General features: G+C 47.8%; 1 protein-coding gene across 1 annotated transcript; it reads left to right on the top strand.

The window, feature by feature from the left end:
• Nucleotides 1-3,202: 3,202 nt before the first annotated feature.
• Nucleotides 3,203-14,550, top strand: LOC126972606 (SNF-related serine/threonine-protein kinase-like). The gene is made up of 8 exons (XM_050819460.1): nucleotides 3,203-3,477; nucleotides 3,645-3,885; nucleotides 3,977-4,182; nucleotides 4,256-4,591; nucleotides 4,695-4,985; nucleotides 7,016-7,136; nucleotides 7,948-8,118; nucleotides 14,524-14,550. The coding sequence occupies exons 2-8, from the start codon at nucleotides 3,664-3,666 to the stop codon at nucleotides 14,548-14,550; spliced, it is 1,374 nt and encodes a 457-aa protein (XP_050675417.1). The 5' UTR covers nucleotides 3,203-3,477; nucleotides 3,645-3,663.
• Nucleotides 14,551-15,668: the final 1,118 nt, after the last annotated feature.

The raw sequence follows: 15,668 nt of genomic DNA, 5'->3' as shown, positions 1-15,668 counted from the left end.
CAGGCTAAATATGACCGAAATCCAATTAAACAGAGATTTTTAATAGTTCCCCCTCCTTCTAAACCAGCTCAAAACGAAAAATTTTTAACAATTGTAGATGCGATTTCTACATACGCGCAAGCCTACCACTTAAGGGATAGTACTGCTCTGAGTGTCGTACTAGCATTATTAATATTTTGCACACATCACGGTGTCCCATTGACAGTAGTGATAGATGGTGGACCTGAGTTTACAAATCAGTTATTTGCAGAATTCATCCGGATCCATAAGATGCAACATCATAAAATACTAGCACATTCACCAAACGACAATGGTATAGTAGAACGATTTCATTCCACTATCCTTGAACATCTCAGGATACTGAAACTTGAGAAACGGAATGAACCAGCTGTTAATCTCATGCCTTATGCTATCTTAGCATACAATAGTTCCATCCATAGTTTCACGAGGCCTTTGGACTTGATAACAGGACATTTTGACCCGCGTGACCCAATTGACATTGACTTAACTGAACATCTATTTCAGCAGTATTCACAAGACCATAGGAAACGAATGCGTCAAGTATATGATATGATTAATGAGATTTCCTTACACGAACGCACCCAACTGACTGAAAATCGTAACAAGGATAGGGAGCCGGAGATAGACTATACCCCTGACCAGCAAGTCTTTATAAAAAATCCTTTGGCATCCCGACAAAAACTAGCCCCTCGCTTTACGCAGGATACTGTACTTGCAGACCTTCCAATCCACATTTACACAAAGAAAAAACGCGGTCCAGTTGCCAAATCTCGCCTTAAGCGAAGCCCTAAAAACCTCACCTTGTTGCAGGATATTTCTATGGCTGACAGTACTCCGCACGACCTTAGGACAAGAAGTAACGATTGACTCACTTGACAATGGACCAGGATTACTTCCTTTCAAACTAGGAGTAGCAAGAATCGTCTCACATTACCACGCCTTCCTTAGCCATATAGACTTAGAAAATATTCATAGACAGATAGAATTAGTGAAAAGCCAGATATCCGAATTAAGACCCTTATTAAATAATAAAACTGTATTCCTTTTTGACCCACACATAGAACATCTCAATAGTAAAATTGCATCAATTACAAATAAACTCAACATATTTCAATCATCACGAAATAAAAGAGGTCTCATCGACGGTCTCGGTTCCGTCATAAAAAGCATTTCTGGTAATTTGGATTACACAGACGCGTTAAAGTACGATCGCGCTATTAAGATCTTGCACAGTAATGAACAGAAATTAGAAGTAGAATTACATAATCATGTCAGCTTAAATAAGAAATTTGTTTCCGAGAGCACTCAAATAATAAGTAGTATTGTATCAAATCAAGATAAAATGAATAAAGCATTAAATTTAATATTACAAAGCGACGCCAGAAAGGACACTGACTTAATAAAGTACGCACATATGGCACAACACTTACTGATCTTAGGAGATAATGTAGAAGATCTATGTGAAGAGTTACAGAACTTAGAAAATACGTTAACATTTATTCGTGCATCGAGCACTCCATACTCTATATTTAGTGTTAGTGATGTTAAGGATATGTTAAGTAAGCTTAGGATTTTATATTCTAATAAGGAAGTCCTTGACTTTGAAATTAGAAATTTTTATGAAGTTATTAAATTAGGTTATTTTTATCTAGATAAACAAATAGTAATAGTTATTAAAGTACCGATTGTGGATCCTTCACTATACGACTTCTATAAGCTTTCCCTTGTTCCTAACAGAAACCATAAGACCTTGATCCCACCTTTACCATTCGTAGCAATCTCTAGCAAAGATTCTCGGTACATAGAGACAGAATGTCCGAAGTTAAACTCACTATTTCTCTGCGAATCGAAATCAAACCTACAGATACAGGAAAAGCCCGATTGTGTCCAGCAGCTTATTACTAATCAAGAACTCCCGCCATCCTGTAAATTAACGTCAGTTACTCTGAACAACGAAGCACTGGAAGCACTTGACGACAAACATTACACCATGAGCTTCCCTATTCCAACAAAAGTAAAGATATCCTGCGGACAAGAACAGTATCGAACTTTACATGGCAGCTACTTAGCAATTATCCCACTGAATTGCAACTTGAAAGCACCTACCTTCACGATCTCCAATTCAAACGATCATATCAAAGGACATGTCGTAAGAATAATTGAAATGCCCCAGTACATCGAACCAGAGCCCAAATCTTTACCAAAATTTATTCTAAATTCACCAAGTCTATACAAGCTCCATACTTTTAAAAATGATATAGCAACTCAATCAATGATACATCAAGAAAGCCTCACCGATCCAGTAATCTATCACACGACAATACCCATGTACCTTATACTATTGGGTACATGTGCACTTATTGGAACTTTATTATATCTCCAATTACATAGAAGAAACGAAACCAGCGGAATCACGAAGACCTGCAGCGGCACCCCTGATGCAACATATGCTGTTCCGGCACCCAGGAAAATCAACCCTAACCAAATAAAAGTTGACCATGGATGCCTACCAGCGACCATCTCGGAGACGTCCTGCAATAGTCGCTGTTCTACGGGGGGAGGTGTTACGCATAGCTAACCCTAGCGAAGCGCCGCATAAGCATAGTCCCATAAACGTTGCACACGGCACTCGAAGCACGAGGCGCAAGCGCAGCAGAAACGTGACTTAGGTGACATCATGACGGCGTTTACCCGATCATGGGAAATATAATTGAATTCATTACTTGATCTAGCATCGATCAGTAGACATTAGGATAATTAATTGTAATTAGTTTTAACTTTCTTGTAATAAATAAGTTGAAGTAAATTTGCATTTTTTTGCATCTCCTGGCTGCAACCAACGTAATTGGGGTAAGGATCGTTAGTATTCTATATATATTTGCATATATTTGAGTATTTTTCTAACAATCATCTTATGTTGTAACTCTGAAGTCCGCTGATTGGAGATTTAAAACACAAATTGGTTTTTGTAAGTGGTCCACTATAATTATCGATATCAATAATCGATATTATAATTATTGATAAGTTTGGGTGAAGTAGAATATCAAATATTTATGTTTACATCAAATCATTACCAAATGATATCCATCGACATCGATGAAAAACCCACTACCCCAAAGGCTAAATTAGCCTGTGGGGTAGTGGGTCACAGGGCACCTTTTTATAGTAACGGTGGGTAGGAGGGACGTAACATAAATCCTAAGCCATAAAATAAAAAAAAGAGAGAAATGGCGAAAGAGAAGTAGTGGAAATTATACTTTTGCTAAGTAGTAGTAAAATATGAGTATTAATTTAGAAGAAATGTAATGTGAATAAGTGTTAATATATGTTGTTACACCAGAATATCTGTTTATGTTATAATATTTAGTTAAACGGTGTGCTTGGAGTATTTAGACAAATTTCGAATGCTCCATTTCAGGAAACTATAGACGTTTTTGATTATTTTAATTATTGTTGGTAAGAAGCAGTATATTATCAATGAAGATTAATAAATTATAGTAATATAGAATTAGACCAATTAATTTTTACACATATATTTTGCTATACTTTTAGAATTTTTGATAACAAATAATGTTGCGTTTAACGAAAAAATAATACAACAAAAGTTCACTGGTTTTCTATAGGATTATAGGATAAACAAATATGAATAATTGTGGGGGTGGTGCTGGCGGAATACTAGGCTCAGGGGCGGCTCCATATGATGCTAAAATTGCTGGGCTGTATGATCTCTTAGACACACTTGGATCAGGACATTTTGCAGTAGTAAAATTGGCAAGGCATGTTTTCACTGGAGAGAAAGTAGCTGTTAAAGTAATTGATAAAAGCAAATTGGATGAAGTTTCAAAATCACATTTGTTTCAAGAGGTGAGGTTTCATAAATATATGTGATGTTGCTTAAAGTCTAAACATTAATCTTTCATATTAAGTTTATTATAATTTGTAATATTTATTTCAGGTTCGATGCATGAAATTAGTTCAGCATCCAAATGTAGTAAGACTATATGAAGTCATTGACACACAGACAAAGTTGTATTTAATATTAGAATTAGGTGATGGAGGTGATCTGTATGATTATATTATGAGACATGAATCTGGTCTGTCTGAATCTCTAGCCCGGGATTACTTTCGCCAAATTGTTCGTGCAATCTCATATTGTCACAGGTACTAATATACTACGGGTGAGGTGTTGTTATGTTTTCAAATTTATAATTAACTGATAATATTATATTTTTAGGTTACATGTTGTTCACCGAGATTTGAAACCTGAGAATGTAGTGTTTTTTGAGAAATTAGGTGTAGTTAAATTGACTGATTTTGGTTTTAGTAATAAGTTTTGTCCTGGACAAAAATTAGAAACATCATGTGGGTCTTTAGCTTACTCTGCACCTGAAATTCTGCTTGGTGATTCATATGATGCTCCTGCAGTAGATGTTTGGTCACTTGGTGTTATATTGTATATGTTAGTGTGTGGTCAGGCACCATTCCAGGAAGCGAATGATAGTGAGACTCTGACAATGATAATGGACTGTAAATACACTATTCCTTCGCACATTACAAACTCATGCAGAAGGTAATTAATTATACATAAATATTTTTATCATAAAGGATGCATTGATTTTGTTACATTTTTACCAATAAATTAAGGCAAATGAACGTGGTATTCTAATTTCCAGATTAATAGGCCGAATGTTAGTACGAGAGCCAGAGAAACGGGCTACATTGTCTGAAATAGCTACTGATCCCTGGGTAACAGCTGGTGAGGGTGTAACTGTCGAAGATTTTGATGCTCCTTTAGTGACAAAACAGGAATTGACCGAAACTGATAAGGCAACCATTATTCAAATAATGGTAGAGGGTGATATTGCATCAAAAGATTTAATATTAGAAGAATTAGAAAAAAGTGAATACAACCACATTACTGCAACTTATTATCTACTAGCAGAAAAACAGCTTAGGTCTAAGAGGTAAATTCACATTTCTAATGTGTCATGTACAACCGGAATTTCAAAGTTATATTGTTATATCCATAACCTTCAGTGGGGATCTTGATGTGTTTTTTGTTTGTATGCATGATTGTCAAAGTCTATCTAATTTGATCACAAGAAATAGGTTTTTGGAAGAAATAGGGAGTGTCACAATTTCCGAGTTTTGGTAGCAAATATAAATTTTCTTATTGTAGAAACATTTCATATTGTATATGTTAATTGTAAACAATTTTGATAATTTTGAAGTGATACCAATCATTTTGGGCAATGTGGGACTCGAACCCGCGCCTCGCGGGTTACGTCCTAGCACTCTAACAACTAAGCCATCTGCCTGCATGCCACATACAGCCCTTTGCTTCCCTGGGGCGTAAAAAAACCCCAATTGTCGTATTATCGCTCTTGGACAACATTTCCCTTAAAGCCTCTCCTAGTATCGGATTACTGGGTCTCGAAATCTCGTGCGATAGCCAATTCCGTGGTCATCTGGAGGGCAAAGGCAAATTCGAAGAACCTGGGCGTCATATATAGAGCACGCCAATACTTCAAGCCGGCCCACATTCTAGCGACTTACAAAGTACAGAGTAGGCCTGGCGTGACAGCAATACTCCATATTGCTGTGATCTCTGGCATGGCGCACCCCAGTATCAGCTCGATCCATTTGACCGCGTACAGCGCAGAACAGCTCGAATTGTCGGGGACCCAGTGCTCTGTGAACGGCTGAATCACTTGGTATTGCATAGAGACGTCGCTTTATTGTGGGTCTTCTACCGCATTTATCACGGGAAATGTTCCGAAGAGCTGTTTAGCCTGATTCCTGCCGCCGACATCCACCATCGCATGACACGCTACAAGTTAGGATATCATCCTCACCATCTGGATGCGTGGCGGTCCTCCACAGTGCGGTTTTCAAGGAGCTTTCTTCCACATACTACAAAGCTGTGGAATGAGATTCCTTGTGCGGTGTTTCCGGGACGATACAACATGAGTTCCTCAAAGGCCGACAACACTCCTGTGATTCCTGTGGCGTTGCAAGAGAATGTGGGTGGTGGTGATCACTAAATCCAGGTGAACCGTACGCTCGTTTGTCCTCCTTTTCCATAAAAAAATAAAAATATGTGTGTGTACCAGAGTACACAGGTGAGAAGTGAAACTTATAAAATATAATTTTTCTACTAATTACAACTTCACAGAAATTTCCATAATAAGAAAAAAATTTCCATAATAAATTAAAGCTATTTTATTACCACAGACATGCATACAAATAAGTCTTTATATTTTATTATTTTCAGAATAATTAATTATTATTTATGTCACAACACAGTTATTATTGTTCTCTGCACCCTTGAGAAGCTCGGATTCGATATTCATATTATTGAAATCATACTTTTACGCGGCGGCCATCTTGGATTTCATAAATGATCCCAAACTCGTTCTCTGCACCCTCAAGAAGCTCGGGTACGATGGTGGTGATTACTTACCATCAGAGTACCTGTATCTTTGTTTGTCCTCCTTTTCCATAAAAATACCACTTTCATCTAGTATTAATTATGGTACCACCAATCTGATACCATGATTATGAAAGAATTTGGACTTTGATTCATCATTAATTAAGGCTTCCTTTAAGGCCGGCAACACATCTCTTGACCCCTGGTGTTGCAGAGTTTGATGGGCAGATGCCTCACCACTTTAACAGCAATAACTTGAGCCTCTTGCGCATTTCCCCCCTCTTACTTGAAATACAATTTATACCTATAATATTTTACATATTCAGTCTGTGATATTTTTTTAGTCTACATGAAGCATACACCACCTGCCGGATGGTATAGAGTTAACGGTTAAACACATCATACACGAATGTTTAGTAGTACCTGCACATAAGTTGTATTAGATTAAAGTTAGCGGAATAAAATTATAATATAGTTAATAAATATTATTTTATAATATCTTTATTTTTAATTGTAAATAATTTTCTTTTTGTTATTCATCAGCTTTAATTAATTCGTTTCTAGATTAGAGTCCCGACACAATGCGCGGCGTCCTGACGCATTGGCGGTGACGCGAGGCGGTAGAGGTCTCCTAGCGCCGCCGCAAATAACCGCCGCGCCACGAACACCGCACGATTTGCCACCTGTAGGTAACACTTTAAATTATACTGTCCCAAACTGTTTTGTAACAGAGTTAGATTTACGATATCAACTTTAACAGAGAGTAATGATTACTGATAGCTTTAAGTTTCATTTATGTTGACAAATTTGTAGAGTGAATAAGCTTCTGTTCATACATTTTGGTACACATTAAACATTTTGTGTTTCGTTTTGTAGCGCCGTAGCTAGTGAAATTACTGGGCTTATGAGACCGAATATCTTATGTCTGAAAGTGACGAGCGCAATTGTGATGCTGAGCGGCAATTCTGGGTTTTTCAAAATCCTATGGGGTATTGTATTGTAATGGCGTATTATTTACCATCAGGCGAAAGGCTTGTAAGGAGCATTTCTTGTCAGAAATAGAACTTGCTTGAAAGGGTTTGCGGAAGCCAGAAGGAGCCTTATAATGTATGTATAGGAGGAGGCGGTTTTCACTTTCCGAGTTGGTTTTACTGAAGTATTACAGTCAACATTTCTAGCAGAATGGACCATAGAAAGTGTCTAAGCACGGAAAATATTTGAGACCAATAATTTAATCTCTCTAGACAGCAGACGATATTATAAATGTTGCAGCAGTGGTTGTCATAATATTATAAGCAAGATATTCCGACTTGTCGTACTAATTTTTTTTTATGGAAAAGGAGGACAAACGAGCGGACGGGTCATCTGCTGTTAAGTGGTCACCGCCGCCCACATTCACTTGCAACACCACAGGAGCGTTGCCGGCATTTAAGGTGTACGTTTTTTTTTGAAGGTACCGTCACACACTCTTTAAAGTTGATATAATTTTGTTTCAGAGATCGCGAAAGTGCAGTATAGTGCGCGAGGAGGACGACGATGAAGATGGCGGCGTGGGAGGAGCTGGCGCGGGGGCGGGCGCGGGGCCGCACGACTCGCGCCGCGGCTCGCGCTCCGAGGGCAGGCTGCAGCTGGCCCGCCCGGCGCAGCTCGCAGACAACCTCACCAAGGTATTAGTGGAGGACGACATGAAGATGGCGGCGTGGGAGGAGCTGGCGCGGGGGCGGGCGCGGGGCCGCACGACTCGCGCCGCGGCTCGCGCTCCGAGGGCAGGCTGCAGCTGGCCCGCCCGGCGCAGCTCGCAGACAACCTCACCAAGGTATTAGTGGAGGACGACATGAAGATGGCGGCGTGGGAGGAGCTGGCGCGGGGGCGGGCGCGGGGCCGCACGACTCGCGCCGCGGCTCGCGCTCCGAGGGCAGGCTGCAGCTGGCCCGCCCGGCGCAGCTCGCAGACAACCTCACCAAGGTATTAGTGGAGGACGACATGAAGATGGCGGCGTGGGAGGAGCTGGCGCGGGGGCGGGCGCGGGGCCGCACGACTCGCGCCGCGGCTCGCGCTCCGAGGGCAGGCTGCAGCTGGCCCGCCCGGCGCAGCTCGCAGACAACCTCACCAAGGTATTAGTGGAGGACGACATGAAGATGGCGGCGTGGGAGGAGCTGGCGCGGGGGCGGGCGCGGGGCCGCACGACTCGCGCCGCGGCTCGCGCTCCGAGGGCAGGCTGCAGCTGGCCCGCCCGGCGCAGCTCGCAGACAACCTCACCAAGGTATTAGTGGAGGACGACATGAAGATGGCGGCGTGGGAGGAGCTGGCGCGGGGGCGGGCGCGGGGCCGCACGACTCGCGCCGCGGCTCGCGCTCCGAGGGCAGGCTGCAGCTGGCCCGCCCGGCGCAGCTCGCAGACAACCTCACCAAGGTATTAGTGGAGGACGACATGAAGATGGCGGCGTGGGAGGAGCTGGCGCGGGGGCGGGCGCGGGGCCGCACGACTCGCGCCGCGGCTCGCGCTCCGAGGGCAGGCTGCAGCTGGCCCGCCCGGCGCAGCTCGCAGACAACCTCACCAAGGTATTAGTGGAGGACGACATGAAGATGGCGGCGTGGGAGGAGCTGGCGCGGGGGCGGGCGCGGGGCCGCACGACTCGCGCCGCGGCTCGCGCTCCGAGGGCAGGCTGCAGCTGGCCCGCCCGGCGCAGCTCGCAGACAACCTCACCAAGGTATTAGTGGAGGACGACATGAAGATGGCGGCGTGGGAGGAGCTGGCGCGGGGGCGGGCGCGGGGCCGCACGACTCGCGCCGCGGCTCGCGCTCCGAGGGCAGGCTGCAGCTGGCCCGCCCGGCGCAGCTCGCAGACAACCTCACCAAGGTATTAGTGGAGGACGACATGAAGATGGCGGCGTGGGAGGAGCTGGCGCGGGGCCGCACGACTCGCGCCGCGGCTCGCGCTCCGAGGGCAGGCTGCAGCTGGCCCGCCCGGCGCAGCTCGCAGACAACCTCACCAAGGTATTAGTGGAGGACGACATGAAGATGGCGGCGTGGGAGGAGCTGGCGCGGGGCCGCACGACTCGCGCCGCGGCTCGCGCTCCGAGGGCAGGCTGCAGCTGGCCCGCCCGGCGCAGCTCGCAGACAACCTCACCAAGGTATTAGTGGAGGACGACATGAAGATGGCGGCGTGGGAGGAGCTGGCGCGGGGGCGGGCGCGGGGCCGCACGACTCGCGCCGCGGCTCGCGCTCCGAGGGCAGGCTGCAGCTGGCCCGCCCGGCGCAGCTCGCAGACAACCTCACCAAGGTATTAGTGGAGGACGACATGAAGATGGCGGCGTGGGAGGAGCTGGCGCGGGGGCGGGCGCGGGGCCGCACGACTCGCGCCGCGGCTCGCGCTCCGAGGGCAGGCTGCAGCTGGCCCGCCCGGCGCAGCTCGCAGACAACCTCACCAAGGTATTAGTGGAGGACGACATGAAGATGGCGGCGTGGGAGGAGCTGGCGCGGGGGCGGGCGCGGGGCCGCACGACTCGCGCCGCGGCTCGCGCTCCGAGGGCAGGCTGCAGCTGGCCCGCCCGGCGCAGCTCGCAGACAACCTCACCAAGGTATTAGTGGAGGACGACATGAAGATGGCGGCGTGGGAGGAGCTGGCGCGGGGGCGGGCGCGGGGCCGCACGACTCGCGCCGCGGCTCGCGCTCCGAGGGCAGGCTGCAGCTGGCCCGCCCGGCGCAGCTCGCAGACAACCTCACCAAGGTATTAGTGGAGGACGACATGAAGATGGCGGCGTGGGAGGAGCTGGCGCGGGGGCGGGCGCGGGGCCGCACGACTCGCGCCGCGGCTCGCGCTCCGAGGGCAGGCTGCAGCTGGCCCGCCCGGCGCAGCTCGCAGACAACCTCACCAAGGTATTAGTGGAGGACGACATGAAGATGGCGGCGTGGGAGGAGCTGGCGCGGGGCCGCACGACTCGCGCCGCGGCTCGCGCTCCGAGGGCAGGCTGCAGCTGGCCCGCCCGGCGCAGCTCGCAGACAACCTCACCAAGGTATTAGTGGAGGACGACATGAAGATGGCGGCGTGGGAGGAGCTGGCGCGGGGCCGCACGACTCGCGCCGCGGCTCGCGCTCCGAGGGCAGGCTGCAGCTGGCCCGCCCGGCGCAGCTCGCAGACAACCTCACCAAGGTATTAGTGGAGGACGACATGAAGATGGCGGCGTGGGAGGAGCTGGCGCGGGGGCGGGCGCGGGGCCGCACGACTCGCGCCGCGGCTCGCGCTCCGAGGGCAGGCTGCAGCTGGCCCGCCCGGCGCAGCTCGCAGACAACCTCACCAAGGTATTAGTGGAGGACGACATGAAGATGGCGGCGTGGGAGGAGCTGGCGCGGGGGCGGGCGCGGGGCCGCACGACTCGCGCCGCGGCTCGCGCTCCGAGGGCAGGCTGCAGCTGGCCCGCCCGGCGCAGCTCGCAGACAACCTCACCAAGGTATTAGTGGAGGACGACATGAAGATGGCGGCGTGGGAGGAGCTGGCGCGGGGGCGGGCGCGGGGCCGCACGACTCGCGCCGCGGCTCGCGCTCCGAGGGCAGGCTGCAGCTGGCCCGCCCGGCGCAGCTCGCAGACAACCTCACCAAGGTATTAGTGGAGGACGACATGAAGATGGCGGCGTGGGAGGAGCTGGCGCGGGGGCGGGCGCGGGGCCGCACGACTCGCGCCGCGGCTCGCGCTCCGAGGGCAGGCTGCAGCTGGCCCGCCCGGCGCAGCTCGCAGACAACCTCACCAAGGTATTAGTGGAGGACGACATGAAGATGGCGGCGTGGGAGGAGCTGGCGCGGGGGCGGGCGCGGGGCCGCACGACTCGCGCCGCGGCTCGCGCTCCGAGGGCAGGCTGCAGCTGGCCCGCCCGGCGCAGCTCGCAGACAACCTCACCAAGGTATTAGTGGAGGACGACATGAAGATGGCGGCGTGGGAGGAGCTGGCGCGGGGGCGGGCGCGGGGCCGCACGACTCGCGCCGCGGCTCGCGCTCCGAGGGCAGGCTGCAGCTGGCCCGCCCGGCGCAGCTCGCAGACAACCTCACCAAGGTATTAGTGGAGGACGACATGAAGATGGCGGCGTGGGAGGAGCTGGCGCGGGGGCGGGCGCGGGGCCGCACGACTCGCGCCGCGGCTCGCGCTCCGAGGGCAGGCTGCAGCTGGCCCGCCCGGCGCAGCTCGCAGACAACCTCACCAAGGTATTAGTGGAGGACGACATGAAGATGGCGGCGTGGGAGGAGCTGGCGCGGGGGCGGGCGCGGGGCCGCACGACTCGCGCCGCGGCTCGCGCTCCGAGGGCAGGCTGCAGCTGGCCCGCCCGGCGCAGCTCGCAGACAACCTCACCAAGGTATTAGTGGAGGACGACATGAAGATGGCGGCGTGGGAGGAGCTGGCGCGGGGGCGGGCGCGGGGCCGCACGACTCGCGCCGCGGCTCGCGCTCCGAGGGCAGGCTGCAGCTGGCCCGCCCGGCGCAGCTCGCAGACAACCTCACCAAGGTATTAGTGGAGGACGACATGAAGATGGCGGCGTGGGAGGAGCTGGCGCGGGGGCGGGCGCGGGGCCGCACGACTCGCGCCGCGGCTCGCGCTCCGAGGGCAGGCTGCAGCTGGCCCGCCCGGCGCAGCTCGCAGACAACCTCACCAAGGTATTAGTGGAGGACGACATGAAGATGGCGGCGTGGGAGGAGCTGGCGCGGGGGCGGGCGCGGGGCCGCACGACTCGCGCCGCGGCTCGCGCTCCGAGGGCAGGCTGCAGCTGGCCCGCCCGGCGCAGCTCGCAGACAACCTCACCAAGGTATTAGTGGAGGACGACATGAAGATGGCGGCGTGGGAGGAGCTGGCGCGGGGCCGCACGACTCGCGCCGCGGCTGGTGAACCGCTCCCTGTTGGTATTTTGTGACCGCTAAAAGAAGCGCGCAGTCGGGACGGTTGTAGTGTTGGTGAATTGGCTCTTTTTTCTTTGACAATTGACAATGAAATTGACTGTTTTTAAACTCGACAAATTTATTGCAAACTAGTATAGGAATCTTAAGGTGTCAGAAGTCTTAAAGTTATTGCCAATTTGATTGATATGTCAAGCCGCCGCGGTGGCTGGCATACTCAATTTTTCATTTAATCTACTAAAAAATTTAACGTCAACTCGGCTCAAACATCGGCTCGCTATATAATTGTACGTTCCGTAATGCTTGCGCAGGTAAATCTCGATGACGCCGGCACCGCCCGTTTGAGCGTGCCGGCGGCGGCCAGGGGTGCGGGCGCTGTGGGCGTGGCCAGTGGTGCGGGCGCGGTGTGCGTGTCCAGCGCTCAGAACGTCACGAACAGAGCACCACCCGCGCCCCCGCCTGCGCGCAGGCAGCGGATCGAGTGCAGGTTCATTAATTAATATTTTTAGGAACCAGAAGTGGAGAATATTAAAAAACACAATCACAAACACTCTCTTTATATTTAAAAAAATATGTTAACACAAATCATATTTTATTGATGAAATCTAACCAAATTACTATCGAGATCAAAACGAAACAATCAACTACTAAACATACTGTAAAACGGTTAATTTAACTTATCGACCGAGTTACGTAACGACCACAGAGAACCTTTCCGTCCGGGCGCCGATCGGCAAATGGGGCTGACAACCGCCGCTCCACGGTGTTTATAGCAACAGCTGTGACGTCACAAACTTAATCGCAATAAAAAAATAAATTATCTTAAAAATAAATTATATTTATCAAGTATTGATAAAATTATGGAAAAATGTGCTGTCAATCAAATAGGGACTTTTTTACAAAAAAAATAATATCTTAACGGAATGTCAACATGGCTTCCAGAAAAATAAAAGCACAACACCTTATTATCAAATTTTACAGACAAAATTAATACACATTTGGAAAATAAAAAAAAAATATTGTAGCTATTTTTTATGATTTTAGAAAGGCTTTTGATACTCTACAGACTGAAACCCTCTTAAATGGAATGGAGGAGTGCGGCATGGGGCAGCCGCTGAACCCTTGGTTCAGCGTTTATCCCAGGGCGCGCTCTTACCTTGTTAAAGTCGGCAACACGTTTAGCGAGGAGAAACAAGTAAACTGCGGCGTCCCCCAGGGTTCCGTGTGTGGGTCCGTGTGCTACCTGATGCACGTAAATAGCCTCTGTGGAGTATTACGTCACTGCTCCGCCCACATGTTTGCCGATGACCTTTGTACTCTGAGCGCTAGTACCGACCTCGCGGAAATGTGTCGCCGGGTTCAAGAGGATGTGGATGCGGTAGTTAAATGGTCACATGATAACGGCATCATAATAAACGCTGACAAAACAAAGATGATATATATTCACTCCCCGTATTTACGATCTATTGATAATCCACCTCCTCTGATTGCACACGGCTTTGATTGCTTCCATAATAAGAAAAATTAACTGCACGTGTAATCCTATCGAAAAAGTTAATTGTGTAAATTACCTAGGAGTAAAAAAAGATACCTCTTTTTCCTGGGATTCCCACATAGAATACGTATGTAAAAAATTAAGAATATTACTAGATAAGTTTTATCATTCAAGTATTAAAGTCCCCTTACCAATACTAAAATGTTTATATTTTGCACTAGTGGATTCTATAATAAGTAACGCTCTTGATTGCTATGGATTAACATTTAAAACATATATAGATAAAATAGAATCATTGCAAACAAGATTTTTAAAACTACTCGTAAATAAAAAGACAAAGAATCAATGTAAAGGAGATTATTATATAAAATATGTAAAATTTTACCGGCTAGCCTGAAACATAAATATCTTCTTCTTGTAAACAATCATAGTAAACAGGATCGTTTCACTAATTTGGTGCAACATAAAACTGGCACAAGGTCATAGGTCCAAATTTGAAATACCCATGGTACAAAATTACTATGGAGATAGAACATTAAAAAAACGAGTTCCATACTTACTCAATAGTTTACCCAAGGACTTGCTAAATTTAAAAGTTTATTAAAAAAACACTTGTTAAATACGTTGTAACCATTTATGTAAATTAATTGTATTAATATAACCTAATTTAATAATTTATAAGCTATGTTTATGTAAAGCGAGTTACCTGCAATCAAACTGCGTAAGCAGTTTCGCGGGGCATGGTGAAAAAGAAATTGTAACTTTTATGAATAAATATATTACATACATACATACATAAAAATTGATCTGATAGATCCTGATACGGCCTCTCCCGACCGTGTCCGTCCTCGGGCACTTCTTCAATGGCAACTTCCGCTACTGAGTTGGTTAGAGGCCGGGTGGAAGGTCCTGCCTCTGCGAAATCATCACCCTAATCGTCATCACCTAGAACCGTAACAATTGTTTGCATTAGTTCAGTTTCCTTTCTGCCTATTCAAACATTCACCTCACTTTCAAGGCCCCCATTTAGCAAGTAATTTAAAGTAAAAGTTTCACAGCCAAAAAGATGATTAGGTCGTTCATCAACTTACATCTCACTGTACGGCCGTACCATAACCCCTGCATAGCAATTGACACGATTTCATATGTCAATTGGTATGCCTGTCTACCAAATGTACTGCAGCACATTTTGTGAATGTGTGGACAACTATACCGCAGCAAGTGTCGCACCACATTCCCTTTACTCGCCCCGCAGTTCGAGCCTAGTATATCCTGACAAGTACCGTAGTACAAGTCTTATCGAACCATATATTGGGCTGCTACCTGTGTTGTTATCCCTCGAGCACCAGTGTATAATTTAAGCTCATATCTGTCACTAAGCAAAACTTTGGTGACCTGATAGGGTCTCGTCATCCCGGAGTCGAACTTGCCCGTGCTCTGAGAATACTTTATCACAAACACCAGGTCTTGAACCTTGAAAACGTCCTTACGACACGTAGGAGTTAGATAGTTTAAAATTGATAAGATTTTATCTGGATCAGTTCGTAGACCTTTCGCATCAACCAAGTAGCCTAAATATTTAAGCTGACTACGAAAAAATTCACATTTTTCAAGATTCATAGTTAAGATTGCCAGTCGTAACTTACCAAGTACTTGCAAGAGAAGTGTCACGTGATCATCAAACGAGCTAGTAACTAAAATTGTATCGTCCAACTAAGCGAACACCTTGTTTTCCATTTTCCCAAATAATAAATGAACTAAACGCTGTTGCGTAGATGGTGCGTTAGTCAACCCAAATGGAGTAGTTTTGAACCTGAACGTTCCCCGACCTGGGACATAGAAA

Source organism: Leptidea sinapis, chromosome 26 (assembly GCF_905404315.1).
Source record: "Leptidea sinapis chromosome 26, ilLepSina1.1, whole genome shotgun sequence".
Classification (NCBI taxonomy): domain Eukaryota; kingdom Metazoa; phylum Arthropoda; class Insecta; order Lepidoptera; family Pieridae; genus Leptidea; species Leptidea sinapis.
Note: the sequence above shows the minus strand (reverse complement) of the source record. Positions and strands in the feature narration are given on the sequence as shown.

What these genes read in the sequence shown, in the direction of transcription:
- LOC126972606 (XM_050819460.1), top strand. Translation starts at nt 3,664, where the DNA reads ATGAATAATTGTGGGGGTGGTGCTGGCGGAATACTAGGCTCAGGGGCG. An exon ending in AATCACATTTGTTTCAAGAG is followed by an intron (nt 3,886 to 3,976) that starts GTGAGGTTTCAT and finishes TATTTATTTCAG; the next exon opens with GTTCGATGCATGAAATTAGT. An exon ending in AAACAGCTTAGGTCTAAGAG is followed by an intron (nt 4,986 to 7,015) that starts GTAAATTCACAT and finishes ATTCGTTTCTAG; the next exon opens with ATTAGAGTCCCGACACAATG.